General features: G+C 56.5%; 1 protein-coding gene and 1 long non-coding RNA gene across 2 annotated transcripts; both read right to left on the reverse strand.

The window, feature by feature from the left end:
* Positions 1–886: 886 nt before the first annotated feature.
* PRR35 (proline rich 35) lies at positions 887–18375 on the reverse strand. The gene is given in 4 exon segments (XM_032704464.1): positions 887–4306; positions 4309–4676; positions 5692–7397; positions 17945–18375. Coding segments are annotated over 3 exon segments (2214 nt in total). The 5' UTR covers positions 7308–7397; positions 17945–18375; the 3' UTR covers positions 887–4076.
* Positions 18376–21423: 3048 nt separating this feature from the next.
* Positions 21424–26744, reverse strand: LOC116795088. Its single transcript, XR_004359962.1, has 3 exons — positions 26666–26744; positions 24558–24759; positions 21424–21796 (listed from the first exon to the last, which is right to left on the reverse strand). It is a non-coding gene; the product is annotated as an uncharacterized LOC116795088 (long non-coding RNA).
* Between the last annotated feature and the right edge of the window lie 750 nt (positions 26745–27494).

Below are 27494 nucleotides of genomic sequence, written 5' to 3' on the forward strand. Positions count from 1 at the left end.
TGCCTTGGAGAGCCATGCCTGTGCACAGAGGGGAGCCACCCCTTCTGTGAGGGTGCCACCAGCACCCCTGAGGACAAGGTGCAAAGGCTGAGCAACAGGGTGGCACTGGGATGTGCGATATGACCCTACACCCCCTTCTCTGCTCTGCCCTGCACCAGTACTCAGGGACTGGCACTGCAGCCCCAAGGCCCAACCATGGTAAATTGTCAATGGAGATGGAAGAAAGAGGCTGTGTGTGTGTGTGTGTGCAAGGACTTCTGCAGGAAGAAGGGTAGTGATAGGACAAGGGAGAATGGCTTCAGACTGAAAGAAAGTAGGTTTAGTACTAGTTAGGGAGGAATTCTTTCCTGTGAGGGTATGGAGGCCCTGGTACAGGTTGCCCAGAGAAGCTGTGGCTGCCCCTGGATCCCTGGAAGTGTCCAAGGCCAGGTTGATGGGGATTGGACAACCAAGGATAGTGGGAGGTGTCCCTGCCCATGGCAGGGGGTTTGGAATGAGATGATCTTTAAGGTCTCTTCCAACCCAAACTGTTTTGGAATTCTATGATTCTATGAATTAGGACCCTCATGGCTCCTGTGAGGATGTTTCTTCCCCTGACATCTGCTGCCAGACATAATGGGCTGCCCCTCTTCCCAGCACGGGACAAGCTAATGGTATCCCAGTGCTGATCCAGCAAAATGAAACAGTCAAAACCCACCCATGTAAATACTGACCACATGCAGCCAGAGCCAACATCTGGCCACGTCTGGTGGCTAACCCAGCACCCTGAAAACACAGGCTGCATGTTGGAGAACCGTGGCCAGGGACTGCTGCCGGATCTGGCTGGAGCAGACAGAGCTCCATGAAAAGGAGAACAAAGCAGGCAACAGCAACTCCCACTCGGAGGTTTTTGCCTTTAATGGTTTGGTTTTTGTTTTGTACATTCGTAAAACTGTGAACAATAAATACTGTGTGATCCACCCCCAGCTCCCACCTGTCCCCAGCTTTCTGTGGAGGTGAGGGAGATGGTGGGTGACGTGGTGAGGGCTGTGGGCACCAGCTCTGGTCGTGGGAGAGGTGCCCAGCTCACAGCATTGGCACCACAGAGCAGGGCAGCATCACAGCTTGGGATAGCAGGATGGAGTCAGGGGCTGGGGAGGGAGAGGTGACAGTGTGCAGGCAACATCTCAGCTAACGCGGGGTGAAAGGCAGCACTGCCTGGAGGTCTGGGCAGGGATCTCCTGCTGAAGGCCAGGGCTGCTGGTCCCAGAGTTCAGCTACCCCCCTGGTGTCCTGGACCTCCGAGGTGCCCAGGTTCACATGGGGATCTGCTGAAACAATGGGGCTGGGAGGAGATGGGGTTCCCAGGTGGGCAGAGGGACCCACACATCTTGTTGTTCCTCAGAGGAGGTAAAGGCTGTGTGGGCAGGGAAGGATGTCACGGGCAGATGGGACTCCATCTTCCTGGCTGTGCCTATGGGGGCCCTGCTGTGCTCTGGGCGAGGGTCCAGACATGAAGGGTGCACAGAGAAGTGGGGGGGGGGGGGGGGAGTAGGGAGCCCTGAGATATGGGAACAGGGAGGTGCTGGCATGGGGACAGTGAGTGCCAGGGCTGGCTGAGAGAATGAGCTGGGGAGAGGGAGCTAGGGAGAGGGGTTGACAGAGGGGCACAGGGTGACAAAGGGGCACAGGGTGGCAGAAGAGGCCGAAGAGAGACTGGGAGGCTGGTGGGAGTGGGTGATGTGAGCAAGGTGCTTGGTGTGGGGAGGGCTTCTGTGCTGATGGTGCTCTGGCATCCAGAGATGACAGCACTATTCACACCCAGAAAGAAAGACCCAACATCAGCTCCTCTGGTCTCTGGGATCAAGCACCCAAGCTCTGGGGTCTGTTCTAGTGGAGTCTCATGACCTTCCCTTGGACCCTGAGGGGCCAGGGCCATGCTGGGAAGCAGCAGGACATGGTCCATCAGGAAGATCTGGGGCTGGCTTGAGAGGGCCACAGTGCTGAGCTGATCATTTTTCCTTCCTTTCAGAGAGAAGAGACCAATAATCCCACAGGCCCCTGTGCCTTAAGAAAAGTCTTACAGTGAGAAATAAGCTCCTTCGATGAGGTGGAAGCTTTGTCCAGAGAGCAAAGCAGTGAGAAGAGCCAACTCTTCCTGTTGTCTGGGTCCATCAAAGTACTTGTGAATCCCAGGTCCCAGGTGCAGGGTTGCCTTTTTAAGCCACCACAGTGAGAATATCCACTTTATGCCCAGAGTGTCTAAAGCTCCTTGGATGCACTGTGCAGGTCCCTTATTTGTGGCTTTACTTCTGTCCCCTTTGTCCTGCCCTCCTGCCCACCCCCCATCCCAGTGTTTCTCATTCCAAAACACAAGCCACCAGGTCAAGGTGGTGAAGGCCCTGGGTGCTACCAGGACACCCCTCCATGTCCTAAACAGGGAGTGTGGATGGGAAAGAAAGGGTGCCTGGCTTTTCCAGGAGGAGAGCACTGGAGGGAGGGACTCCAAGAATTCCTGGCCCCCAAGTGTGGTGACATCCTGAGCCAGAGCCAGAGCCAGAGCCAGATGCTGCTCAGCAGGGTGGCAGGGGACAGGGTGGTGTGACTGCCCTGTGGTGGGTCCCAGCCTGCCCAACAGAGGCAGGAACATGGGGAAAAGGTGGCCCTTTGGGAAGGTTGATGCTGATCCCACAAGCATCAGGCACCTGACTGCGTGGGTGGGTCCCCAGTGGTCTGGCTCGGGGGTGGCACTGTTCAGCCTTGTTCCAGCTTGAGACAGGCCAAGTTTGTCCCTTCAGTTGTTTTTGAGGTCTTTGTCCCTTGAGCCGTGTGGTTCATGGCAGCATCATCTCACCCATTTTGCTGTCCTATGTGCCATCATTTGGGGGATTAGGACTAGTGGGCAGGAGCACCTGGGAGCTGAACTCTGCAGAATCAGGGCCATGGTGAGGAATGTGCATCATGTCTGCTTGGGCAGAGGCCAAGGGGCAGAGGGAGGGAAGGTTCTTTATGTGTAAAGGTGAAAGGGGGAACCAGACCCTGGATGATCAGTGGACAGGAGCAAGTCCCCACAGCCCAGCATTCCCCACACATGGCAAATGCCCCTGGAGGAGAGCTCAGGGCCCAAGTGTGGAGCTGGCAAAGTGGCTGCCATGTCACCTTGTCACTGTGACTGGGAGGATGTTCTTGTCTCCAGAGTGTGGAAAGCACTTGGCCTCTGGATCAGTCCAGCTGTGCATTCAATTCCCCGCTGTGACCCTCCAGCCTCCGTGGGGTGAAGCCACTGTGTCTTTGCTCTGCACAAGGTGACAGCCACGGTCTCTTTGAGCACAGCCTGGAACAAGGCTTGGCCCTCTGTAGTCCCTCCCCTGTCCACAGATTGCGGAAAGCTGGGTTGAAAATGTCCCTGAGTGGTCCCTGATGAGAAGGCTGGATGAGCCTTTTGCTGAGAGCCTGGTGCTTTTAGCAGTTGTCCATTGTTGTGCTAATGATTTCCCTTTGGAAGGGAGCTCCAGGAGCAGGGTGCTGAGGCTGAGGAGAGTGGAGAGCCCAGCAGCACTGTCTGTGACACTGAGGGAGGACAGGGACTGGATTTTTACATCTTGTAGAGTCATCCAGGGGAGCTGGCTGGACCCCCAGAACGTGGCTCCAGCCAGGCAGCGGCTGAACTTTCATCTATGGGGAAGAGGAGGAGTGGAGAGGTGGGACACGGGAGAGGTGAAGCATGAGGTGCTCAGTGAGATCCAGGAGCTTTCGAGCAAGGTGGATTTAGGGGTCTGCATGCAGAGGGCTGTGGACACACACGGCGTCGGTGTCACCGGGAAGGCCACGGGACAGGGAGCGCTGCATGGCCCGGCAGCCCAGGGGCCCGTCCTCAGCAGGGACCGGGAGCTGAGGGCCCTGGGTGGTGCCGGACCTGCCGTCGGAGCAGCAGGACGCTGGAGTCGCCTCGCACTTGGTGGTGCGGCTGTAGTAGGGCTCCATGACGTGCCGCAGCTCCAGGGGCACCGAGAGCGGCAGCACCTCGGCCTTGATCACGGTGCCAGGGGTCCCTCGGACGAGGCCGCCCTGAGGCTCTCGGAGCGGGCTCATCTTAATCAGCAGGTCGATGGTTTTGTTCTCCGGCCTCGAGTAGGCAGCTGGGCAGCCCCTCCCCATCTCCACCTCCCCCTGGCCGGACATTTTCTGAGGGGCCCTTGATCTTTGCCATGGAGCTTCTCACTTCCCAGGCTCATGTTGCAGGGCTCCTTCTTGGCCTGCTGGACCTTCTCCAGACCTTCCGAGGATCTCTTCACTGACAGGTCCAGCGGCCCCTCGTGGGGTTTGGGGCTTTCTCCAGTGCCTGGTGGATGTGGTAGAGCTCCCGTTCGATTTTGACCAGCTGGTCCCTCAGCTCTTTTTGCCCAGGGGTGTCCTCCTTTGCCAGATCAGACAGTTTCTTCTCCACCTCCTGGTACTCCTCCAAGGTTTTGGACAGGTCCCCGATGAGCATGGTTGTTGCCTCAGAGTCTGTCATGGTGGCAGGTGTCTCCTGGGATCTGCTCTGTTTACAGAGACCGTGGTCCAGGGCAGCACCCACAGAGGGAAAGACTTCGGTGTCATTGCCCCTCTCTGGTTCCTCAGGCTGCCCTGCAAGGACCTCTGTGTGCCAGTGGTCGAGGACCTTAGGGATGTGGCCAGCGTTGGCCCTTGAACCGCTGCAGAGAAGAAGTGGATACAGTCAGTAGGGAAAATAACAGGAAAACCCTTGGGCACAGGTCCAGGGCCAGATACAGCCAGGGTTCCTCCACTGGCTGCTGCCAGTGTGGGACCCTTCCAGGAAGGATTTTGGTCAAAGCGTGAAGAGCCCTGGCTGGACCTGCTCCTGGCATCATTCTCCTAGGAGGAGGATGGGCCCTGGCACACACTGTTTCATGACACCCACCAACCAAGGGAGAGACCAGCCTGGGGAAATGGTGCTGATCCCACCTCATCTGGCCAAATCTGGGTTCTCCCTCTTCTTGGAGCACTGGAGAATGTTGATAGAAATTACCATCCTACAGTTCTGAATGAAGGCTCAGTTGGAGGGGATATCTCCATCCCACCTGAGAGCAGGGAAAGGGCAGGTGGAGACAAAAACACAGAGAGCTTCTCCAGAGAAAGTTCCTCCAGGTGTCAAAGGGGTGGGTTTACCGTGACATTTTTCTTGGAGCCACAGCTGGACTTGCACAACCAAGGGAGGAACCAAAAATCTGTTTAAAGGAGCTGTGCACATTTCTAGCCCCAGGTAAAAGGAAATGTTTGGGAATGTGACCCTCCTTCTGGGCTTTGAAACCAGAAGGCGAATCAAAGGAATGCAAATGGGTGTGTTTAAAAATAGGCAATGATTGTTCCAGCAAACCTGGGATATCTGGGGACACAAGAGGAGCTTTCCTGGAGCCTGAGGAGCACAGGTCTACACCACACAGACACACATGACCTCTAGCTCTATATAGAATAAGGGAAAGCAAGGGACAGCACGTGTGACATAGCCCAGGTGCTTGGACACACCTGGAGGGCAGAGAGTCCTGCTCTGAGTGGGCACTGGTGTGGACCACCAGCCTGGGGGATGCTCAGCCCTCTGGAGCTCATCTCACAGATTAGTGGGGGGATCAGTAATACAACAGGGTACAAAGGTGATGTTGAAGGTCAACCAGATGTCAGGAAGAAGCTGAGAGATCACAGGCAACTTACCTGCCCTGGTAGCTGAGTTTTTCGGGCATCATCCTCTCAGGTCCTATCAAATCCAGCCCATTGGCTGGGAACTTCCTCTTCAGTGGGTTTTCTGGAGGGCTGCTGGTCTCTAGACAGGTCACCACTCCCAGCTCTGTCTTCCGGATGCTGCCGTGGGGGAAAGCACCATCCTTCACCCCCACCACGGTTTGGTAGATGTCAGTGGCTGGCTTTTTACGCAGGTTGGTGAGGCCCAAAGCTGGGCTGCCCTCCTTCTCCTGGGACAGCCATTTCTCTTCTTCTTCCTGCTCCAGCATGGCAGGGTGGCTGAGCTCAGAGCCTGGCTCCTCCTGGACACCTTTGGACCAAGGAAAACCTGTCTTCAGGATGGGTACCTTCAGCAGCCCGGGTTTGGTTGGCTCATTGGGAGGTTTGGCCTGGGGTGGTGTGGGCATGACTGAGCCCACCAGCTGCTGGGTGTCTGGCTTGCTGGAGGGCATCTTGCTGTCAGTGGAACCGAAGCTGTGCTCGAAGAGCAAGGGGTAGTAGAAGCGGGGAAGGAAGGCTGAGCGCTCAGGGGTCTGCAGAGGTTGGAAGTGGGAGGCATGTGGGTGCATCAGCTGGGCTGCGGAAGCCAGGAAGGGCAGCTGTGCCAAGTGTGGGTGTGTTGTTGTGCTGTTGGCCATGGTGGGGCTCAGGCAGGAGAAGAGACTGGGGTTTAATGGGTAGTTGATACCCAGCAGTGAGAGGTTCAGGCCCTGAGGTTCGTGGTAGTCACTGTAGGCTGGAGGTGGATAGCACGGGATGATGTTGCTGTCAGTACAAGGTGGGGAGACCTCAGGTGTATTCCTCCTTTGCCCATTTGCCACCAGCTTCCACTGCTCCATGAGGATCCCACCGCTGGCCAGACATTTCTTTGGCACTTTGCAATGCTTTGGCTTAGCATCTAGGTCAGGGGAGGCCATTTCCCTGCTCTTCATGACATGGTTCTTGAGGGAGAAGACGTCCGTGATGATGAAGTCGGGCTCCACCTCCTTGCAAGGCTTGCTGTCCCTCTTGTTCTTGAAGCCGAAGACCAAAGCATTCACTTCTGGTTCAGCTGGGTCACCTTGGCAACCTGCCTCTTTGCTTTTCTCTTTCTTCTCCCCCGCATCCATCTCCCTCAGCAGGCCTGCGACGTCCTCCTCCTCCTCCTGGAACTGGCCACCCTCTTCACCAGCTCCTTCAGCAGGCAGGATCTCCACTCCTGACTTGTCCTCATGGCCATCCCTGCCTGGGGTCTGCTTGGTCCGGCCCGACCCCACCGAGGTGGCCGAGGAGTCACAGGTGTCCTGCTCATCCCTCCGCCCGCGCAGCCGGGAGGGCTCCGTGTGCAGGAGCCGCAGCTCCGGGTGCAGCAGGTTCCCCTTCTTGTAGGGCCAGTCGGACTCGATGAGGAGGGACAGGGAGTTCTTGCACAGGCTGTACTTCATGTGGTTGTAGAGGTGGGACTTCTCCATGCAGGTGAAGGGGCACTGGAAGCATTTGTAGTTGTAGGGTTTGCCCCATGGCCTTGGGATGTAGTGAGGCTTCTTCGGCTTCCTCTCCTTGTGCTTGTAGACCGAGGTCAGCTTGCAGCCCACGTCGTCCTTGGACATGGCGGTGGGTGCCTGGAGATGGCTCCTTGTGGGAACAAAGGGGCAGGGTGTGTGAATCTTCCCACACCTCTCCGAGAAGCGCTGTGTGCCCTGGAAGAAGGACAGCATGGAGGTGGTGAGCTGTGCCTGCAGCTCCCCAGGGTGATGGCTCTGCTCCATGGGCACCTCCTGGACCCAGAGACTGGAGCTACTGGGACCTCAATCTGGAGCTCCCATGTTTGGAATTGAAACCCAACCCAGTGATGGAATTTTTGCCCAAACCCTACAGGTGTTCCTGTACATGCTGATTCCATTATTGACCCTCTTCTCTCAAGCCACCCCAGAGGAAAAGGAAAACAAACACTATTAAAGGCATTGAAGCTAAACCACCTTGAGCTGACATTGAGGCACCCAGCTGCAGCCTCCCTGGGGCAGCCCCAGCCCAGCCCAGGGACCATTTACCTGCTGAAGGCAGCGAATGAAAGAGAAAAGAGTGGAAACCTAAACACTGTGCTGCTGGCTGGGCACAGACCTGTGTGGCTTTGCCCTCTCCCAGGCTACTGCAATGCCGGAGCTGATGGAGAAGTTCCAAAGCTGTGGCACCAAAGCTGGTGCAGAACTGGGCTAAATGCAGAGACTTGTGAGCCTGCACATGAATGTGTGATCCGGGCTCAAAGAGAGCAGTTGGATGGACAGACTAGGTGGGAGAGACTGTGGACTGACTGCCTGGAACTGGATGTCGGGGCTGGAAAAGGAGACCTGCCTCCCTGGCTGCATGGGACTGACACTGTCCTGTGCCACAACAGGGGTAATCCAGCCTGACAAACCAATCCAGGCTAAACCACACCTCCCCACTTCCCGGTGTCTTCCCCAAGATCGAGATGTCCAGGCAACATCCCCAGCAGCCCCCTGACGCCGTGCTGTCCGCTCTGTGCTTCCCACCACAACCTCCCTGGGGACAGCAGGGTCACACCTGTCCCACAGCCCATCCCTCCAAGGTCGCTCCACCAGCTCTGGGAGTGGGCTAAGGGGCACAGCCTTCTGACTCCTCATCCCCCAGAGGAGCCAGACCAGCACAGGCTGCATGGCCACGAAATTGGGCTCCTCCACAGATGGCAAAGCAGTTACAGGGCACCCGACTCTGATGCACGTGTCTGTGTCACCCCTCCAGACACAGATTTGCCCTGGAGGGACTTTCCATCTTCTCAGAAAAAAAAAAAAATACATTTCTCCAGGTGGGAACAGAGTTTGAGGGCTCATTCTGTGTATCTAGGGCTCATTTCTCAAGAGCCAAATCCTTTCCCCACGCAGCAGGTCCCTGGGCAGGGCTCTGCCCCAGGAGACACTGCAGTCAGGCTGGTGTGGGGATGCAGAACCCAGGAAGGAGGAGGCCAAAAGCAGCTCCAGATTGCCACCAATGTGACATCTGGAGCCATTCAGGGAAACAATCTGCTCCCTGGCTTTTAGGAAGAAGGAGACAAGATTTGGAGGATGGGAAGGGAAAGAGCATGTGTGTCTGCAGCTTTAGGCAGCTGGGACAAGGAATTTCCTCGAGGCAGGTCCAGGCAGTGGCTCAAGGACTTGACAGTCCCTGAAACAAGAATACTGGTGATCCTGGGGACAGTCCCACCAGCCCCATGCCCAGGTGATGGCTGTGTCAGGCTGAAGGTGCTCCATGCTCTGTTATCCAATCTCCTCACCACAGGCACCAAAGGGCATCGCCTTCCCCCAGGAGCATGGTGAGAGTGCTTGCATGATGGAAGAGAGTAGGACCCTTTCAAATTTCTTTTTGAGGGTCATCATAAACAGCAGGAAATATTTCCCACCTACGATGGCGACAGGGAACGAGCCATGCTGTGGCTTTCCCCAGGCCAGGCTGAGCTGCAGGCAGGGCTTGGGGACAGTCCTCTGCACACCCACAAGCGGGCTGAGCTGGAAGCCGACCCTGCTGTTAAGATCTGGTCATGCAGAAAACAGGCAAAAACGTCCCCTTGTAACGAACCTGCAGGAGCCAAGGCTGATTTCTCCCATCGCAGTGGGATGTGCAGGCAGAGCTTGGGGCCTCCTGCCTGCAGGTTGAGGGCATTGAGGGACAGCCTGCAGGGACATACTTGTCCTTCAGCCCTCAGACACGGTGTGTGTGCGTCACGCCCGCGAGCCGGGAGAGCTCAGCACACGCTCAAGGGAGCAGAAGGGATGCAGCAGCAGCTGGGCGACATGAGGTCCCTCCCAGCATCGCTCCCTGGCTCCAGCCACCGAGCCTGGGGTGCCTTGTTGTCCCTGGTTCCCTGCCCCATGTCACCCTGCTGGATGGCAAGGAACCAAGTGCAGGGAGCTGGCGCCTTGGCCCTGCTGCGATTCACGTCCCCTGTTTGCAGGTCAGTTGAACAAACATTTGCTGTTTATATGCCAGAGGCAGATTAAATCTTTGCTGGAAGACTGGCACCGGTTGTTCCATTCCTGCACACCTGATCCTCCTCCTCCAAGGCTGCTGTGAAAGCCGTTGGTTCCCCTCCTGTGCCCGGTGGTGCGGGGCACGGCAGGGAGATGTCCCGTGTAGGGACAGGCAGCTTGGCTGCTTCCACCTCCTTAATGATGCAGAGAGGAACAGCAAGGGAGGAGAAGGGGAAAGAGCAAAGAAAAAGAATGAGAGAGTGGGAAGGTGCCCTGCGTGTGAGCTGGGCAGGCCCCGGAGGAGCAGAGGCATCCCCAGAGCCAGATCAGGCCCTGCGGAACCGGGGGACAGGCGTTGTGGCTCCTGGTTGCTGAGCAGTTCCCGCACCAGCAGATCTTCGTGGTCTGCTGAGTCTCTCTCTGCCACAACACATTATTTCCAGTGGGCTGCCAGGCGCGGCGGGGGGGCCGTGCCCGGGGGCAGCGCGGCAGGGACCGCGCACCTGTGCCTGGGAATTGCGGTATCCCTGCTCCCGCCCCGGGACCGCCCAGGGCAGGGGAGCGCGCCGGGCGGAGGGAGCCGAGTGGCAAGGGGAGAAGAAAGAGAGGGAGAGACAAAGGGAAAGAAGAAGGGAGAGATGCCCAGGAAAGAGATCTGCAGTCCCCGGTGCTCCAGTGCTTAAATATCCCAGCCTGGTCTCCAGCCACAGGGATGAGGGAAGGGCATACAAACCATTGGGGTAGATGAACTGTGTCACCTCAGCTGGCCATCATGTCCCTACTAACAGTCAAAGTAGGTTCCTGAGATGTAGGAGAAGTTATCTATAGTACCACTCCAATTCTCCTAATCCCTCGGCCATCCCAGTAGACTGGGTGCCACTGGATGCAGCACATGGCAGTGGCCCTCCCCGGTCTGAATCTCCAGGAGCTTCTCTTGAAGATGTGGAAGTGTTCAGCCCCCAAAGCATCCTGCAGCAGGGAGTTCTTGGCACTCTGCCCAGAGCTTCATCCTCCAGCTTTCCGAGCCTGTTCTCCCTACAAGTTTCATTCAATAGCCCCCAATTTTTTGACCGGTGGAAGCAGCAACCACGGTCCCTGTCCACCCTCCAGACACATGGTTCATCATCACACCTCTGCTTCACCACCTCCTTTCCAGGATGAAGCTGTACACGGGGCCGAACCCTTCCAGACCTCATCCCTTCCCTGAGCCTCCTCCTAGGCTGTGACAGCCACATGCAGGAAGGGGCTCAATCCAGTAGGTCCTGTACCAACACAAACAGTTCCTGCCATCCTCTCCATCTATAGGTGGGCATGTCCTGATCTGCTTTTACAGACTCCCAAGAGCTGTTCTGGCTGGAACAGAGACCCCATCTCTCAAATCGATGTCCTCCCTTTGCCACTGACCTGTGAGGCTGACTTGGGAGGCTGCCAGGGAGCTACAATGCTCCCAAGGAAATTGGTTACCTTCAGCCTTTCCCAGATGGCTGTAGGACATGGCATGGAGGAAGGGGCTCAAGAAAGGCACTGAAGTTCTTCTCCACTCAGTGTTGTGATGAACCACCTGTCTCCACCTCGTCCTGCAGCTGAGGGCTCCTGAGGTCTCTCATGAGCTGGTCCTACCCTGGGTGGGAATTCATTGGTGGTGCCCTGCACTCCCAGCACCAAACAAAAGGACAACTCTTCCCTGCTCCTACATCCATCAGCTGCTTCTTTCTGGGCTGTCTCAGTCCCTGATGCTCCGGAGGCTCAGCCTCGCTCCAGTCTGTGATCCCAGCACTGCTGTTTGTCCACAGCAATCGGCATCCCAGGGACATGTTGCCCTGGTGACCGTGCCAGGACAGGACAGTGGGGAGTAGAAGGATGGCACTTTAATGGGATCTCACACCAACCCTACAAACCATACCATTGCTGCCATCACCCGGATTTTGGCGCCTCCCGCGGGGTTTGATCCCGTTTTTCCAGCGCTGTGGCTGCAGCAGCCGGGCAGAGCGGGGCGGGAGGCGACAGGGAGCCGCTGATCAATGCAAACCACTTTCCCTCCACTACGCGCTGTTGCCGCAGGGGCTGCTCGGCTATTAGCGGCTATCGGGTCCCTTTTTATTTCCATAGCCTGGGGTTGTGTGATTTGAGCTTTTAAGCGTTTATCGGAGGCTGGGATGGAGGCAATTGGCCATGGCAAAGCAGGAGGCGCTCAGCAAGAGGGAAGCCCGGCTAGTGGGGCTGAGAGCTCTGCACCTCCCCAGCCTCTGTGGCAGTGACTGTGGCAGGCCATCCTGCCATGTCTCTCTGGGGTCCCTACTTCAGCAACTTTGAAACTATTCCCACCTCGAGGTGTACCTTCCTCTGGCTTGATGCCAATTGTTGCACCAAAATCTCTCCTCTTCCCAAATCCACAAAATAGCTTCAGAAAGGCCTGGGGTTTCCCATCTGCTCCAATCTTTCTATGTCTGCCCACCCACCACGTCCTCGCATGCGAGGCCAGAGGCTCTGACCCACATCCCCAAGCTCAGCGTGGCTCTGCTGCTCGGAGGGTTCCTCATCACCTGTTCTGTGTCTTCATGTGTGGGGTCACCAAAGCGTGCGCTTCACATCCCAGGGACAAGTCGAAGTCAGAGTCGTGGTCTACAAATCTGGGTTGATCTGGAGTTTCTGGTTGGGAAAGCTCAGTTCTCAGGGGGCTTTTGGTCAGGGCCACCTGCAGAGCTAAAACCCACCCCAGACATGAGGTAGCTCCATCTGTGTGAGCATTGCTGCCTTTGGAAGTGCAGGCTGTCTGGTGTCTCCTGCTGAGCCTTGGGGTGTCCTGAGTCAGATGATGAACTTACTCCCTGCCATGTGCCAGAGCCACAGCACCTTCACACGTACAAGTCTTCCCTAATATTGAGTAAAAATCTTCTCCCTTTTGTGCACTTGTTCAGGAAGTGTTATTTTGTCTCTGACCTGTCCCAAGATGCTCCTCCTCTAGCCTCTATCCCCAGAAAGCATCTATCTGTCCCTAAAACTCACTGAGCCTGAAGGCTCCCTGGGGCAACGCCGGCATCGCGTGAAAAGCGTTCAACCAAGTGGCAATGGGCTGGAGTCACCACCCCTGCCTGTGACACTCACAACACAACTCACAGGCTCCCTGAGAGATGAGATCGGGCCGTCACAGCCTCCAGGCTACTCTCCAGAGACACGAGGGTCCTCCACCACAAGCGGCCTTCCTCCCACAGCCTTTCCTGCCGTGAGCCCTTCGGGGAAGAGGCAGGTCCTGGCTCACCAGGATGTAAGACTGTCTCTACACATTATATCAACCACCCCCACAAGCTTGTACCCAGACCCCACGATGGGAGCTTCCTACATCTTCTTCCACCTCCACTCTACCTGGTAATGGAGCCCCAGGAGACCACAGGCTCCCAGCCGTGGTGTCAGTGACTCAATGGCAAACTGACCTCCGAATCTGTGAAGACACCATCAATCTCCAAATGCAAATGGGCAGCTGGAGAGAGGAGAAGGTAGTTGTGCGAAACTCAGGAGGGTCAACAGTGTGGCTGACACCCAGAGGTATGAAGAGGAGGTGGTGTCCAGGCTGGCATGCTTACCAGGGGAAAGGATGGACAACTGGAGAGAACTGGGGGGGGCTTAAGAGGTCTGTGAAGGTGGAATAGGAATGTATGGTCTAACTATCCTTTGTGCTAAAGTCTGGGTCATCCCTGTGATGTGCAGGGCTACTGAAGGTCCAAAGCATTGCCTTTCCTGTCCCCAGAAAAAGTTTCCATAAATTCTTCCAGTTTCTATGACCTCTGAAGTTCTTTTCCCCACTTAGTGGTTTCTCTTCTTGCTGGTGTGACAGCCCAGGATGGATCCCACTGCCTGTGACTACCTGTCCTTGGAGATTCCCTCTCAGCTCTCCATGTAGAAGACTTTGGGTATGGCGGCACATCTGTGAGTGTCCTCAGTGTGGACACAGACATTAGATCATCTCTCTGCCCCATCGGGAGCACAGATCCCCAGGCTGGGTATGGCCACCTCCTCTGCCACCTCCTCTGCAAAACGATGAGCTCTGTCACACAACAAGGTGCTTTTTGTCACCCCCTGCCCCGTCAGTCCCATTATCTTCCCAAACCTCTGCAGCACCAGTACTTAGAAACCCTCTCCTCATTTTTGTTTCCATTTGTCCTTGAACAGTTCACACTCAAACCCTCTTGGGATGGGAACGATAAGAAAGGGAGGAGATCTCTGCTTTGCTTTTGCTGGCCTAGCAGAGCCCAGATCTTTTCACATCTCCTAAGACACACCAAAGTCACCAAAAGTTCCCATCTTGATACAACCTTCCTCACATCCTGAACTCTCTCTCACAATGTACCTGTCGTGCTTGTACTTGCTACCGAGGTGTCCTTCACCATCAAATCAGTCTCCATCTTGCAATCAGAAAATGCACCTTCTTTCAGTTCAAATCCACGTGGTTTCCTCTGGGGACAGGAGCAGAGAGTCTTCCCTCCCTGCCTGCCCACCTCCTGCCTTGCAGCCCAGCCCTCTCCTGCTCCTGTACGTGTCCATGGCTGTGTCCTCAGTTATCCCTTGCTACAGGAGAGGAGCTGCACACAAGGACATCACAAGCATTTCCCTCACTCTCCCCTGTCTCCATGTTCACATTCAATGCTTCCTACTATCTTCAGGGCCTTTCCCTTCTGTCCAGTTCTTGGCAACGTTCTGTCTCTGCTCATGTCATGGATGTGGCTCCTCTCCTGCAAAGCTGCATTTTAGCCTGTTGGCCCAGGACATGCCCTGCTGCAGGGGGTTACTCCATCCCAGGTGCAGGACTTTGCCATTTCCTTCACTGAGCTCTGGCAAGTCTCTGTCAGCCCCTTTCTCCAGTTGGAAGTTTCACCTTCCCTGGCTCAGCACAGCCCATTGAACCTTGGCAGTCCAGCCAGATTTTGACCCACCTCGTCTTTGCATTTCCAGTTTGGCCATGATGATACTGCAGGAGGCCTTGTCCAGGGCCCTGCTGAGGTCACTTACACAGCATCCCTCTGTTTCCCCCTGCCCAGGCAGTAAGTCATCTCTGTACAGCAGTCAGGCTACTCTGACACCAGTAAATTCACCCTGACACCTTCTCACCATTGCTGAAGATGGAAAGGACTTCGAGGAGAACTCACAGCTGTCCCAGAGACATGTCTGGCCCACGCTGGGTGCTCCCTAATGTGTCTGAGCCACATGTGCCATGGTACACCTCAAGCCAGGAGCTGTTGTGTCCCTGCAGGAACCTCTGCACATCTCAGCAGAGCCTGGGCTGGAGCCAGCAGTGCCCAGGGATTGCTTGATTGTCCCACAGCTGGCCCTCTTGGGACTTTCTGAGCTTGTCAGTGTCTCCAAGGGCTTCCCAAGCAAAGCATCACTGGTTGCAGCCACCCAGCCCTCATTTGGCATTGCCCATTTCAGCCAAAGACCCTTCCTTGGTGCATCCTTGGGACATGGGCCCACTTGCAGACACACTCATTTCTTCCCTGTGTCCTTTTGGACCCTCCTGCCAGCCCAGGTGGGCAGGGGAGGGCAGGAAAGGGGATCACAGGGAACAGACCTTGGTGCACACACAGTACATCCCTTCTTTTTCTTGGTCAGGATCCTGGCTCTCAAGGCAATCCCCATAGGCCCCCCCCCCCCTCCTGCTAGAGGAGAAGTATCTTCTTAACCAAAACATGACTAAGATGGAGCTGTGATTTCAACCACCCCCAGACAAAAAGGGGGGCTGTGGCAATGCTGTGCCCCCACCCAGGAGGACATGAGCTTATCCCTGCTCCTGCCTGCCAGCTCCCAGCTCTGAATCCAGTGAGCAATTTTAGGATGGAGCCACAAGGGAGACATTTAAATCACGACAAGGTGTAACCAGCCACCAAAGAACTGCCACCTGCAAAGGACTAAGTATATTTAAAGTAAAAGCTACTAAAAAAACCAGAGGGGCTTGATGTGCCAATTTGTCACAAGTTTGGTGACCACATCCATGAAATCCAGCCCATTGTAAAACCCATTTCAAAATGGTTCCAGTTAGGAATGTTCCCTGCTTCTCCCTCCCCATCCTTAGGTGACCACAAGCAACTCGACACACTAAATAAAAAACTAAAGGGGAAATGGTTCAACGCTGGTTGGGAGAGCTTGGGAACATCAGGGAAATTGCAGAGCAGAAGAGCTGGTTGGGAAGGACTCCAGGGAAGGTGGAGGAGCAGAGCCAGGCAGAAGCCCTCTCACAGGGATGGGATACTCTGGCTTGGGGCCAGCAGGCAGGGACACCCACAAACCCTTCAGGAGAGAAACTCGGATTGTTCCTGGGGGATGCCACAATCCCAGCAGAGAGGAGGGAATCAGGAGGGACACAGCCCTGGGAGGAGGCTGCTCTGTGGGGACCCTGAGCACACCAGCCAGCACATCGCGTTTCTTTGCAGCCGCTTTGCAGGCAGATTTCTCTCCAAAACACATATTTAGTCTCCAAATGCATATTTATTCTTGGGCAGGAGCGTTTGTAACGCTGTGGACAGCAGGCACCTCTCTGCCTGCCCCTCAGGAATGGCTTTCGGTTGGGTTTTTGGCGCAGTGGTCTCCTCCCTGTGCTTCCAGCTCCTTCGCTCCCCCAGGAAGGGCAGTGCCTGGGCTGAAGCACGGAACGGGAGCCGAGGGATGTCGCTGACTCCGGAGGCGGAGACGCCGAGCGGGCAGGTAGCACTTGGCCACCAAATCGCCCAGCAAGGTCTGCACTGGCCAAGGGATGACCAGGAGGAGTAACAACAGCCCGAGGCAAAGCCACTGGGACGAGGCAGGGATGTTATTAGCTGGAGCATGAAGCGGGAATGCAGCTCGTTAACCTGTGCTGTGCCGCAGGACCGTGTGGAGCGGCCGCGTCCCTGCAATTCCCGGGTGTCGGCAGCGCCGGAGGAGCCGGGAGGAGATGCTGTGACAGTCCCCGAGATGCCTGTGCAGGAAGGGAGGGATTTCTGCCTCCCCCCTTCAAACGGAGGGCCCCCTCCCACTGCCTCTAGAATGGGCAGGACTCTGAAATTCCTTGGAGGTTCCAGGAAAGGGTGAGAAAACCAATGTGGGGTGAGCATTCACAACCTCCCATCGTGAATTTTCACAGAGGGAAACCCAAATCCTCCCCTTGGAGGAGGGATGAGAGCAGGGCAGTTCCATGAAACCACGCAGGCAACACCCAGAGGGTGCCCAAAACCTGTCCCCATCCCAGTCCCAAGGTTTGCCACCACCTGGATACACAGCTGGGCCTTACTGACCTGATTTCCTTGCCTCTTTTTGTAAGAAGCCTCTGACTGCTGTGAACTGTTCCTTGTTATGTGACCTTTTGATTTAATTACCAAAATTTCTACAAACAGGCATCCTTTGGCATGAGGAAGTATATTCCTAGTTGACACTATTAGGCATTTCAATAACACACCTCCTCTGAAAATTCAATGGCTCAGTTTAGTTTTCACTTCCATTAAGAAGGATTTAGAGGAAGAAAAAATTATGGATAATACGGATAATACCGTGCTACTGTTAAATTTCAACCTTCGCCTGGTTTGTATTTCTTTTTTACAATTACAAACACTCATCATATCTCCGAACCTGCAGAAAACCATTGTTATTGATTATCACACAAACAAGAAGAGGTAAATATGTTTAAATTAACCTGCCCTCCATGTCCTCTCGGGCTGGTTCCCTTTTCCCGATGTATCATTTCATTTTTCAGTGGAAAGAACAGTCAGACCTCTGCCACCCATCACACGGCCGTGGGGAAAGCATCCAAAATCCTCCACAAACTTTCTATTGTCAGGGACTCACGAAGGCAGTCGGACATGTCATTAGGAGAACAATCCAAGCAGAAAGGCCCCATATGACCTCCCCGGTGCCGAGTGCCTTTAATAAGCAGGAGTTACACGGCTTGCAAAGAAACAGGAGAGCGGGATCAAAGAGCATCCCTCGGGAACAGCCGCCTCCCTGCTGTTCCCCAGCGGGTTCGCACATCCCCTGTCCGGGGACCAGCTCCCACTCCTGGCCGAGCTCGGTGTGGCACTGGGCTTCCCTGGCACTACCAGATGCCTGGGAATTTATCTGGGAGAGTGCAAAACCGACAGGAGAAGGTAGCTTGTAACAGGGGGAATGTTTTCCCCTCCAGGTCCTTGGTGGGTTTTGTTTCCTGCCTAGACCCACAGTGGGACCCCTGTGCTGCCTCCATCACCTTTTGCCCTCCGCCCACCCCATCCCTCCCCAAAACAGATTGAAATGTCAGGACTTACAGCTCGGTCCCTTTTCCGTCCCGGCTGGGTCCCTGCTCAGGGCCGGGAGGCTGCGGGGAGGCTGTGGGAGCGGGGTGAGGGCTGTCCCCACGCCCGGGACCCAGCGTCCCCCAACCCCGCCGAGGCAGGGGCCAGGTGATGTCCGAAGCCGCTCCTGAGCATTTACAGGGTTGTTTGCAGGAAACATCAAACTCGACAACAGAAGCGCCAACCCAAGAGTCATCCCCCCCCTCGCCGTTCCTCCCCACCCTCTTGCTTGGTCTCGTTTGTACCGATTTGCCCCGCAGGCTTCGCGCTGATTTGCCATGTCCCTGGCAGGGCTTCGACCGGGGAGGGGGAGCGGGAGCCAGACGGGGAAAGGATCGGGGGGAGCAGCCATGGGGAGGGTGGTGAGGACCAACAGGAGCCTGGCTTGCCAAAAGCAGTTCAGACCTAGAAAAAGCTTTAATGTGCACAGACGGAGCAGGCTGGGAGCAAAACCAGCTGGGCTGGAAGCGAACGTGCTCGGCAAGAGGCTGGTTTGGGGCTGGGTGCGTGCGTGGCTCCGGGCCGGCTCCCTGCTCCAGCCCTCTGTCCCTGGGGGGGAGGCAGAGGAGGGAGGGGAAGACTAGACGTGAAAATTCTCCTTCCAACATCAACTTTTCCTGTCGACGAGTGACGGGCAGGATGCCAACCTGGTTTTCTCTGGCGTTAATGATTTACCTGCTCCGGCCACCACCCTTGCCCTGACAGCTTCTGTGCCACATCTCCAGCTCAAGATCCCCCTTTGTGTCGCAGGACGGGTCCCCTCGAGCTGGGACCGTCCCACCATCATCCCCACTCCGTGCCCATCCTGGAGGTGATGCCATCTTCCTGATGCAGTGTCCACCCTGGAGCTCGTGCTCTGGAATCCCTGTGTGGGGCTGAGCACCATCGCGGTGAAGAGAGGCCCCCCCTTGTCCCCTTGCAGGTCCTTTTCTCCTAGAAGCGAGCCTCACACCACCCAGCTGGGGTGCCTGACACCCCCTCCCCCCGGGTGTTGGCTCTGGCTGGAAGGACCGGGGGAGCTGTGTCCTGAGAATCTCCTCTCAGGATGCTGGACCAGCCCAGACATCTGCATCGTACTAACCCTGCATGGCATTGTTTAACGCAATTCCTTGAAACGGGACCCTCCCAAAACCGCCTGATGTTCTGGCTCAGCTCATCTCTTCGGGGCCAGGTGAGGGGGCCCCGTGTCCCTCCTCGTGTTGAGCCACCATCTCCCTGTCACCCGTCCTTGGTTTATTATTTTACGGGGCTCTGGTGCCAGTGCTGAAGAGCCGGATCCAGCACCGGGCACGGCAGTGCGGGGACCCCCTTGGCTGTGCACCCCCTGCGCCGGGGGGGGCCGTGGCTCTGCTGCTGTCCCCGAGCCGCGGCAGGGGCGCGGCGCTGCCCGGGCACTCCGCAGGCAGCCGGGCCCAATCTGCCGTGGCACAGGGCCACCTGTGCTGGCTGCCCACGCCATCTGCGAGGGGGGGGAGCCGGCTGCCAGCGCCCCCCGCCCGGGTCAGCGAGCAGGGGGACAACTGGGGAGGGGGGAGCACGGCTGCCTCGCTCCATCCGAGTGGATGCCACCGTATCCCAGAGGGAGGAAGAGGAGGGGATGGGGGCAGCCTCCACGCAGATTTCTCCTTGGGTCTGCTGCCATGGGGCTTGGGGGCATTTTTCTGAGCCCGATAGGGACAGTCTGCACCCTGGTACCCCCGGATGGCTGCCGCATCCCACTGCAGCACCCTGCTGCCTCTCGGTGTCCCCGGCTGCACGGGGGCACAGGGGGACCCCGGCCGAGGTGGGTCTTCAGGGGTGAATTGGATACGAACGCCCCTGTGCTGTGCACGGTGGATCCCATCCCGTCCTACCCTGTCCCAAGGGGAGCAGCCCAAATCGCCCGCGGGAGCCTGTTAGCAGAGAGGTGGCTCTCTCTGCCCTCCTGCCCGCGCTGGTGGCAACTGCCATCCTCCCCTCCCTCCCTGCTCAGCTCCGGGAGCACCCTGAGAGCTCCCGGCCGCGGCTGGAGCCTCCCGCGTGTGTGGAGACGCACACCCGCCGGATCCAGGCACCGGCAGGTTCATTCCAGGAACCCCCACGGGCGCCGCGGCTCTGCCTGTCCTGCTCGCAGGGGACGTCGTCCTTTGATGAGCCGATAACGGAGCCGGCCCTGCGCCTTCCTACAGGTAGCCGGAAAGTTTTATTCATCACCGGCTGCTGGAAAGGTCACGGCGTCCTCCTCCCCCTTCTATTTCTGGTCCGTGCCCTTTCGCCGGCGGAGCGGGGGAGCGCTCCCCTCCCTGGACCCCGGACACGCCGTCTCGGTGCGGCTCCGGTGCCTCGGCCCGGGGGGGTGGGAGGGCTGCGGGGGGATGCTCTGTGCCTGCCCGTACTCTGCCAACGCCGTCCGGGCTCGTTACGGACCAGAGAAGCTGCTGCGGGGCCGTGGGAGCCATCAGCTTCCCAGGGAAATAGGGGGAATTTGGGGACGCAACGGAAATCTTGCTGCAAAACCCGCAGGAGATGGGTCTGGCCCCGATTGTGACGGGCATAGGCGTGCTCCCAAGGTAACGGGGCTGAAGCAGTGCCCAGAGTGGAGTGCCAGGCATGCAGTGGGAAGCGTGGGTCTGAAGGGATCCCGGGAAGAGCTGAGCCCTCACCTGGGATCGGTCCCTCAGCACACACATTCCCGCAGGCAGCTGCCCGGTGCTCTCGGCATCCCTGCACAGGCAGGGCTGGAACCGGTGATGGGAGGGAGAGTCACAGGAGCCCTGGCACAACAGGGGCTGTGGGATGCTGCTCCGTCTTACTGGTGCCACCCAAAAATAAGGAGCAAAAAGGGAGCACCCCTCACAGACAACAGGAGAGAGAAAAAAAGAATTCACCCTGAAAACTGCCCTTTGCCCAAACCCTGCAGATTTTTTGCTCATTCTGGGAAATACCCAAACCTTCATCTGAGCTCTCTGTGGGGGGCCAGACAGGACCTGGCCAGGGATCCACCAGCCTTACCAGCCACTGTGGCCTGGGATCACCCTGGACCCAGCTTCACATGCATGGGTTGACTTGCAGCCATATGAGGAGCCCTGGAGACCCTTTGAACCCGGGGGGGACCCCCATTGCACATCATCCCAGCATATCCTGGGAGGGCTGTGAGCCCAGGAAGAGCTGCAGAGGAGCCCAGCTCCCCTTTCCAGCCTCCCCAGTTTGCCCAGACAGTGTTGCACCATTAGACCCCTCGCTGTACAGAGCCTTTTCCTACTCTGGGCCAAATGAAGAGGGTTAAGAAAAGCCCCGGGGAGCTTTTTCATCCCTCTGTTCATGGAGCAAAGATATTCCCAGCCTGAATCTATAGACTGGCCCTTAAACTACAAAAATCTCCGGGGACCAGAGAAACAAAAGTAGGTTTTGGTTGCGGTTTGTTGTGTTTTGCGGTTTTTTCAGTTTCTTTTCCTGCGCAGGCAGCCTTTGCCCAGGAGGGGTTCGCATGAAAAATGCATGTGGGGACTGGGGGAGCGGGGGGAGCGGGAGGAAGCAGCTATCGATCAAGTATCTCTGAAAGCCACACAGCTGTGCCAGCCCTGCTGCCTCCACCAGCCCTGCCCGGCGCTCCCGGTGCCGGGCTCGGTGCCTGCCCCGGATTTGGGGTGGGGTGGCTGATGTTGTGCTCAGGAAATCACCCTGGATGCCGGAGAGGAGCCTGTGCCACAGAGTGATGGGATGCCTCTGCAATCCCTGCCCCGTCCGTGGCTCGCTCCATCCAGGCTTGCACTTGCTCCTTACGGCACGTCAGAAATGGAGTCGGTCCCTTTTCTCCCCAGATCCGGAGGATGCTCCTCCCAAGCTCTGCAGGACCATAAGGAGGATCTATGGAACACCAACAGCTCTGCCCAACAACCCACCCACCAGCCCCACACCTCTGATAAGAAATTATGATAATTGCAAACAACAACGATCCGAAGCCTGATGCAAACACAGACACAGCTCAAGTATCAGGATGGGTGGCCAGGACCAAGGTGGGCAACCAAATGTTAAAGTGAGCAAGTCAATCCACCTCCCAGACCAAAAAGAGCAAGTTGAAGCATTTCTACATCCAAAAAGACCTGGTGCTGGCAGGAGAGCAGGGACACAGGTCCTGCTCTCAGCTCTGGATCTGTGCTTGGTCTGGTCCCAGCAGGGCTGGTGGTCCCTTACAGGCAGTGTCCTCACTCTGTGTGGGGGCTGTAGGTGTCACCAAGAAACCCTGGAGAATAATAAGGCACTGCAGGGGTAAAACTCTCTGCAGATGGTGCTCATTGAGGTGGGAACATCAAGGGATGGCGCTGGAGTGGATGCTTCATGCTCTTAATGTCTCCCCCATCAAAACCAGCACTGCTGACTGAAATCAGCCCGGGGTCTGGGACAACAGGAAGCACTGATTTTAGGTTTCAGTTTGGCTGAAATTCAGCTTACCCTGAAATTTGTCCCAGATTCGAAATTCGGGAAGGATGGGAGAGGAGAAAAACTGACAAGAAAAGCAGGGGAAGACAGGGATAATCTGATCCCATGAGGGAGAAAAAAAATCTCTGACATCTTTGCTTCTCCCTCTGGCTGGGCACTCATGTACAGCATTGGGGACCTCCTGCCTTACCAGTGGCACTGGGATGGGGGCACTCAGAGGTACCCTCTTGGCCACTCCTTTGCCTGATTTGGCTGAGACTTGCTTGGTTCAAGTGCAGGGAGGGAGCAGCTCAGTGCCCTGCTCACAAATGGGATTCTGGGGGCTTAGCACTACACAGGGGGCCCAAAAAAGCTGGAGAGGGCTTGCACTGTCCTCATTTCAGTGGCACAAATCTGAGAGCATTTGCCACCAGGAAGAGTTTTCAAAGGTCCATCCGCTGTCCCCTTCCTGGAACCAAGGGGGTGAGGTGTCCTCTCCTCTACTTCCCGTGGTCCAAGCCAAGGGTGGGGCACTTCCTGAGCCCCTGACAGCTCTTCCTGCTCTGCCTGATCCCAGTGGTGCCATGAGATTTACCCTCCTTTCCCAGGAAAAACTCGTGGCAGCAGAGAGAGAGTTTGGCCCAAATCACCGACTGTGTGGCAGGACATCCAGCACAGATCCTCGACTCCCTGGGAACCCCCCAGCACATCCCTGGCCCTGCGTGTCATGGGGGCATCAATCCCTGGGTCCACACATGATTGCCTTGAGGATGGGCAGCTCCAGCCGTGCCCGGAGCCTCGGTGCCCACAGACGGGGTGCAGGGTGCTTTCGGGCTGACCCCCATCCTGGTTCGGTGTGGAGGGGACACAGCTGTCCCCCTCCCACCCATGTCACCCTGCAGAGCTGGCTCTGCTCGCAGAGGTGCCTCTGCCTTCATGCTGCAGGTTCTCTGAGTGCCCTCATCTAAACACAGCCTGGATTCCATCAGTGCCGGGCTCTGCCGCTCCCCTGGGCTGACCCCTCGTACGTGCGCGGGGGCACCGCGGCAAACGCTGCCCCTGCACGGGCAGCACTGGGGAAGGGGAACTGCACAGGGGGGGAAGCCAGGGCACAGAGCAAGGCAACATCCTCAGCCTGGCCTCACACAGAGCGTTTTTTTCATCTGTGCTTTCACTGGGGGTGTATAAGCCAAAATGCCCCCAAACATTAATTTTAATGATTTTGTACCTCTTTATCCCAATTACAGTCACAGCAGCCCTTTCGCCTGGGACAGCCAGGTCTTGCCCAAGAATCTGGGAGTTTATGGAGATTCCCCAGCCCCAAACATGGCCAGGATTCTTCAATCCCACATCTCCCTCAGGCACACAGTCGGTACCCCAAAGCAAGCAAACCCCACCCCTCCATAAACTCGCGAGGCCCCGCGGAGCGCGGAGCGGTTGCTAGGATGGTTTTCCATTCAGCAGGACACAAAGTATCTCTAGCACAAAGCCTGGTCCCCCTCCGTGGGGCCGGATATGTGGAACAGGGACACCGCAGCATTTGGGCTGTACAGACCCCTCATACCCCCACCCCCCCCAAAGACCCCTCGCACTTTGCGTTTGCCACTCTGTTCCCTCCAGCCCACATCCCCCCTTTCAGTCCCGGCTGGGAACAGTTTTCCTTGCAAAGGGAATTCCAGCGCGGGAAGGTGAAGGCAGCCAGGTAAGCGCTGGAGGCAGCGAGAGGGATGTGCAAGAGTGCTTTTCAAAGTTGTTTGGTAATTATTTTGCTGCTTTATCAAAGGCAAAGGGGCCCCCGGCGCGGCCGGGCGGGATGGGACGGTGATGGGCGGGAGACGCCGGAGAGCAGCCGGGCAGGAGCCGTGATCTTCCCGCAGCCCAGGCAAACCCCGACAGCTGTTAACGAGAGTAAAGGAACGCTGGCTGGCTCAGGATGCTCTCCCACTCAAGGCATCGGTGTTTGCAGGGACAGGGGCTGAGTCTGGGGTCTGCCAGGTTCTATCTCCCACTCTCCCCACCACCGTCCTGAACTCCGCTGGCACCAAAAAGGCTTTAAAAAATCCCCACTAATAACAGCAGTAACTGCCCCAGCCCTCCTGCCAGCACAGCAGCTGGGCACAGAGCAGGTCCCTCGCACCTTTCCCCTACGTGGGACATCCTCCTGGAGCAGGAGACGAGGAGGACTTACCTGCACACAGGACTCCTCTTCCCTCGCTGCGGCTCCGCTCTGCCTGATGTTCACTCTGTGGAAGTGGGAAGCGTTTTAGATCATGCAGTAGGTTATATATTGTCTGCAAGTCTGGCCCTAGGGCGTCCATCAGTTGGTCTTGGTTTGCTCCTGCCCCTATATGGAAGATGCATCACATGCTCCGCAGCTCCCAGCTATCAGCCTGGCAAAAGAGGAAAAGGAGAAGGAGAGGAGAAAGGGGGAAGAAAAAAAAATTAAAAGGATCTTCATCACCATGAAAGAGGCAGAGAGAATTTCTCAGTGGAAAACCCACCAGCCAGAAATCCCTGCCTGACTTGAACTTTCCCCGTTCTCCTTTTGTTATCCCCAGCTCCCAGTGCCCCCTTTCATCTGCTCTTCAAGGCTGGTGAGACGTGAAGGCATTTTCACCTTGATCCCGCTCCTGCTTCACCTCCAGCAGGTGAGGGGCTGAGGCTGTACTGCCAAATGCCTCTGTCCATCTGCAGCTCTCCAGCACAAATTATTTACCCCTCCCCAGTAATGCCCCCAGTGCTGCCAGGCAGGGCAGGGATGGGGCACTCCCGGGGCTGTCCAACCATCCTCCCCCAAACACACCCAGAGACCAGGTCCTGGGGCACCAGGGCCACCACACATGTGCAAAGCTGCTGAGATGGCACGTCCTGGAGTGGGGGTCTAGCCAGGAAAAGCTCCACGTTCTGCTTGGGGCTGCCCCCTTCACCCATCCAAGGGGAAGGGGATGGTGGGGAGCTGCCAGCACAGGGCCAGGCATGTGTGAGTGTCCCGGCCACCACCACGGTGGGGACAGCAAGGACAGGCAGGAGTCTCCCTTGGAGCCTGACGTCTTCTAGTGGATTTGGTCACATGCAGCACAGATGGACTGTTTTTCTGTCCATAATGATGGGTTCCTGCTTTTCTTCTGAATATTGTGTTGCTCTATTTCAACTGGTTTTATTTGTATTTTGTTTAAGTTCAAAATCTAAGAATTTTTTCATTAAAAATTTTGTTTACTCCCTTCCCAAACAACCCAACCCTGGCTGGACTGACAGTGTGCTCCCAAGGTCCCAGACCCTGCCTGCAAACCTGCGTCTTCTTCTGACCTGCATTTCTACCTCCCTCAAAAATATTTGGGAAAAAAACAGCCTTGTGCTACACCACTTAATAGAAACAATTCTGGAACCTTGGGTACATTCACAGCTGAACATGGGTGAGGGATCCCCCATCTCCAGCTGACACAAAGAGGGGGAATTTGACTTTGAGGTGGCATCTGGCAGGACCACCTAAATACATGGCATCTGGAGCTGAGCCCCATGGGGTTGTGAGCAAAGATTTCCTTGTAACACCTTGGGAGCTGAAGGGCCAAGGGTCAGCCTGGTGATGTGTCTGCACTGAAGGGTCTCTCCAGGCAGAGGCATCTAGAAACACAGAGTCATAGAACCATGAATATCCTGAGATGGAGGCACCCACAAGGACCATCCAGTCCAACTCCTGGCCCTGCACAGACACCCCAACAATCCCACTCTGTCCCTGAGAGGATCATCCAAACCCTCCTGGAGCTCTGGCAGCCTTGGGGCTGTGCCCACTGCCCTGGGGAGCCTGGTCAGTGCCCAACCACCCTCTGGGGGAGAACCTTTTCCTGAGATCCAACCTGACCCTGCCCTGGCACAGCTCCAGCCGTTCCCTGGGTCCTGTCCCTGCTCACACAGAGCAGAGATTGGAGCTGCCCCTCCACTGCTCCTCGTGGAAAAGCTGCAGATCCCAATGAGGTCTGATCTCAGTCTCCTCTTTTCTAGGCTGAAGAAGCCAAGTGACCTCAGCTGCTCCTCACACAGCTCTATTCCTCTCTAGAACCTTCACCATCCTCGTGTCCCTCCTTTGGGCACTCCCTAATAGCTTTAGATCTCCTTTATGTTGTGGCACCCAAAGCTGCCCCCAGGGCTTTGGGATTGTGTCTCCTGCCTTTGGTTCACCAGACCTGGGTTGAATTGAGATCTACCCTGGAGCTCACACATCCATCCTGCTAAAGCTCAGCCTCACCAGTCCTCATCGCTCTGAGGATCTCAGAAGGAAAGTCCTGGAAAGGGCAGTACCTGGTCTGACCATGCTTTGTCCAGATGGACCAGGATTTCCCCAGAGTGCCACATTCTCACAACATAATTGCTTCTGATGTCCCTGAGTGTTCTGGAGCCTTGTGATGCTGCTGTAGAGGGGCCCACATCAGTGCCAGAATGCCTGGTCTTCCCAGGCTCAGTTCAAATAGCTGTATCAGAGCAAAGGCTGTGACCCTGGACATCTCCAGGGACAAGCTGCTGTGTATCCAACCAAAACCTCCTGAGACTTTGCAAGAGCCCATAGTTCCTTCTCTGCAGCTGAGGAGCACAGTGCCCCCACGGGACCCTTTCTCACAGCCACTGCTGGGACCTTCTGACCTGGGCAGTCTCACCTTCTGGGGTCAGGCAGTCCTGCTCAGAGATGGCCTGATGGAAAAGTACAGGTGCCAGTGACAGAGCAGGTCTTTCTTTTCCTTTCTGGGGTGCTCTCATCGAGAGGAAATGGCACTGCTCCTTTCTCTTTAGTTTCAACTGCACTTTGGTCCATCTCAGCCTCTTCTTACGGTTTTCAGTGACTTTCAGCAATCTTGAATTTGCAGTTCTGATGGTGGACTTTCCTGCTGGATCCATACTTATCTTAATATTTTACCACACAGGGAAGTGCCTTCCCAGCTTTGGCACTGGGGAGGTGCCCCATCTCCCCTGCCAGGACCCCCATCCCACCTGAATACCTTCCTCTCATATGCTGATGCTGCCTTGGCATGACCTCCCACCAGGCTGGAGGTGTCCTTGCCAGGATAACAGAGCTGGATTCAGCCAGAAAGCTCAAAGGCAACACACTTGCAGCTCAGACTCTGGTGGGAGATGC

The sequence above is a fragment of the Chiroxiphia lanceolata genome, chromosome 16 (assembly GCF_009829145.1).
Source record: "Chiroxiphia lanceolata isolate bChiLan1 chromosome 16, bChiLan1.pri, whole genome shotgun sequence".
Classification (NCBI taxonomy): Eukaryota; Metazoa; Chordata; class Aves; order Passeriformes; family Pipridae; genus Chiroxiphia; species Chiroxiphia lanceolata.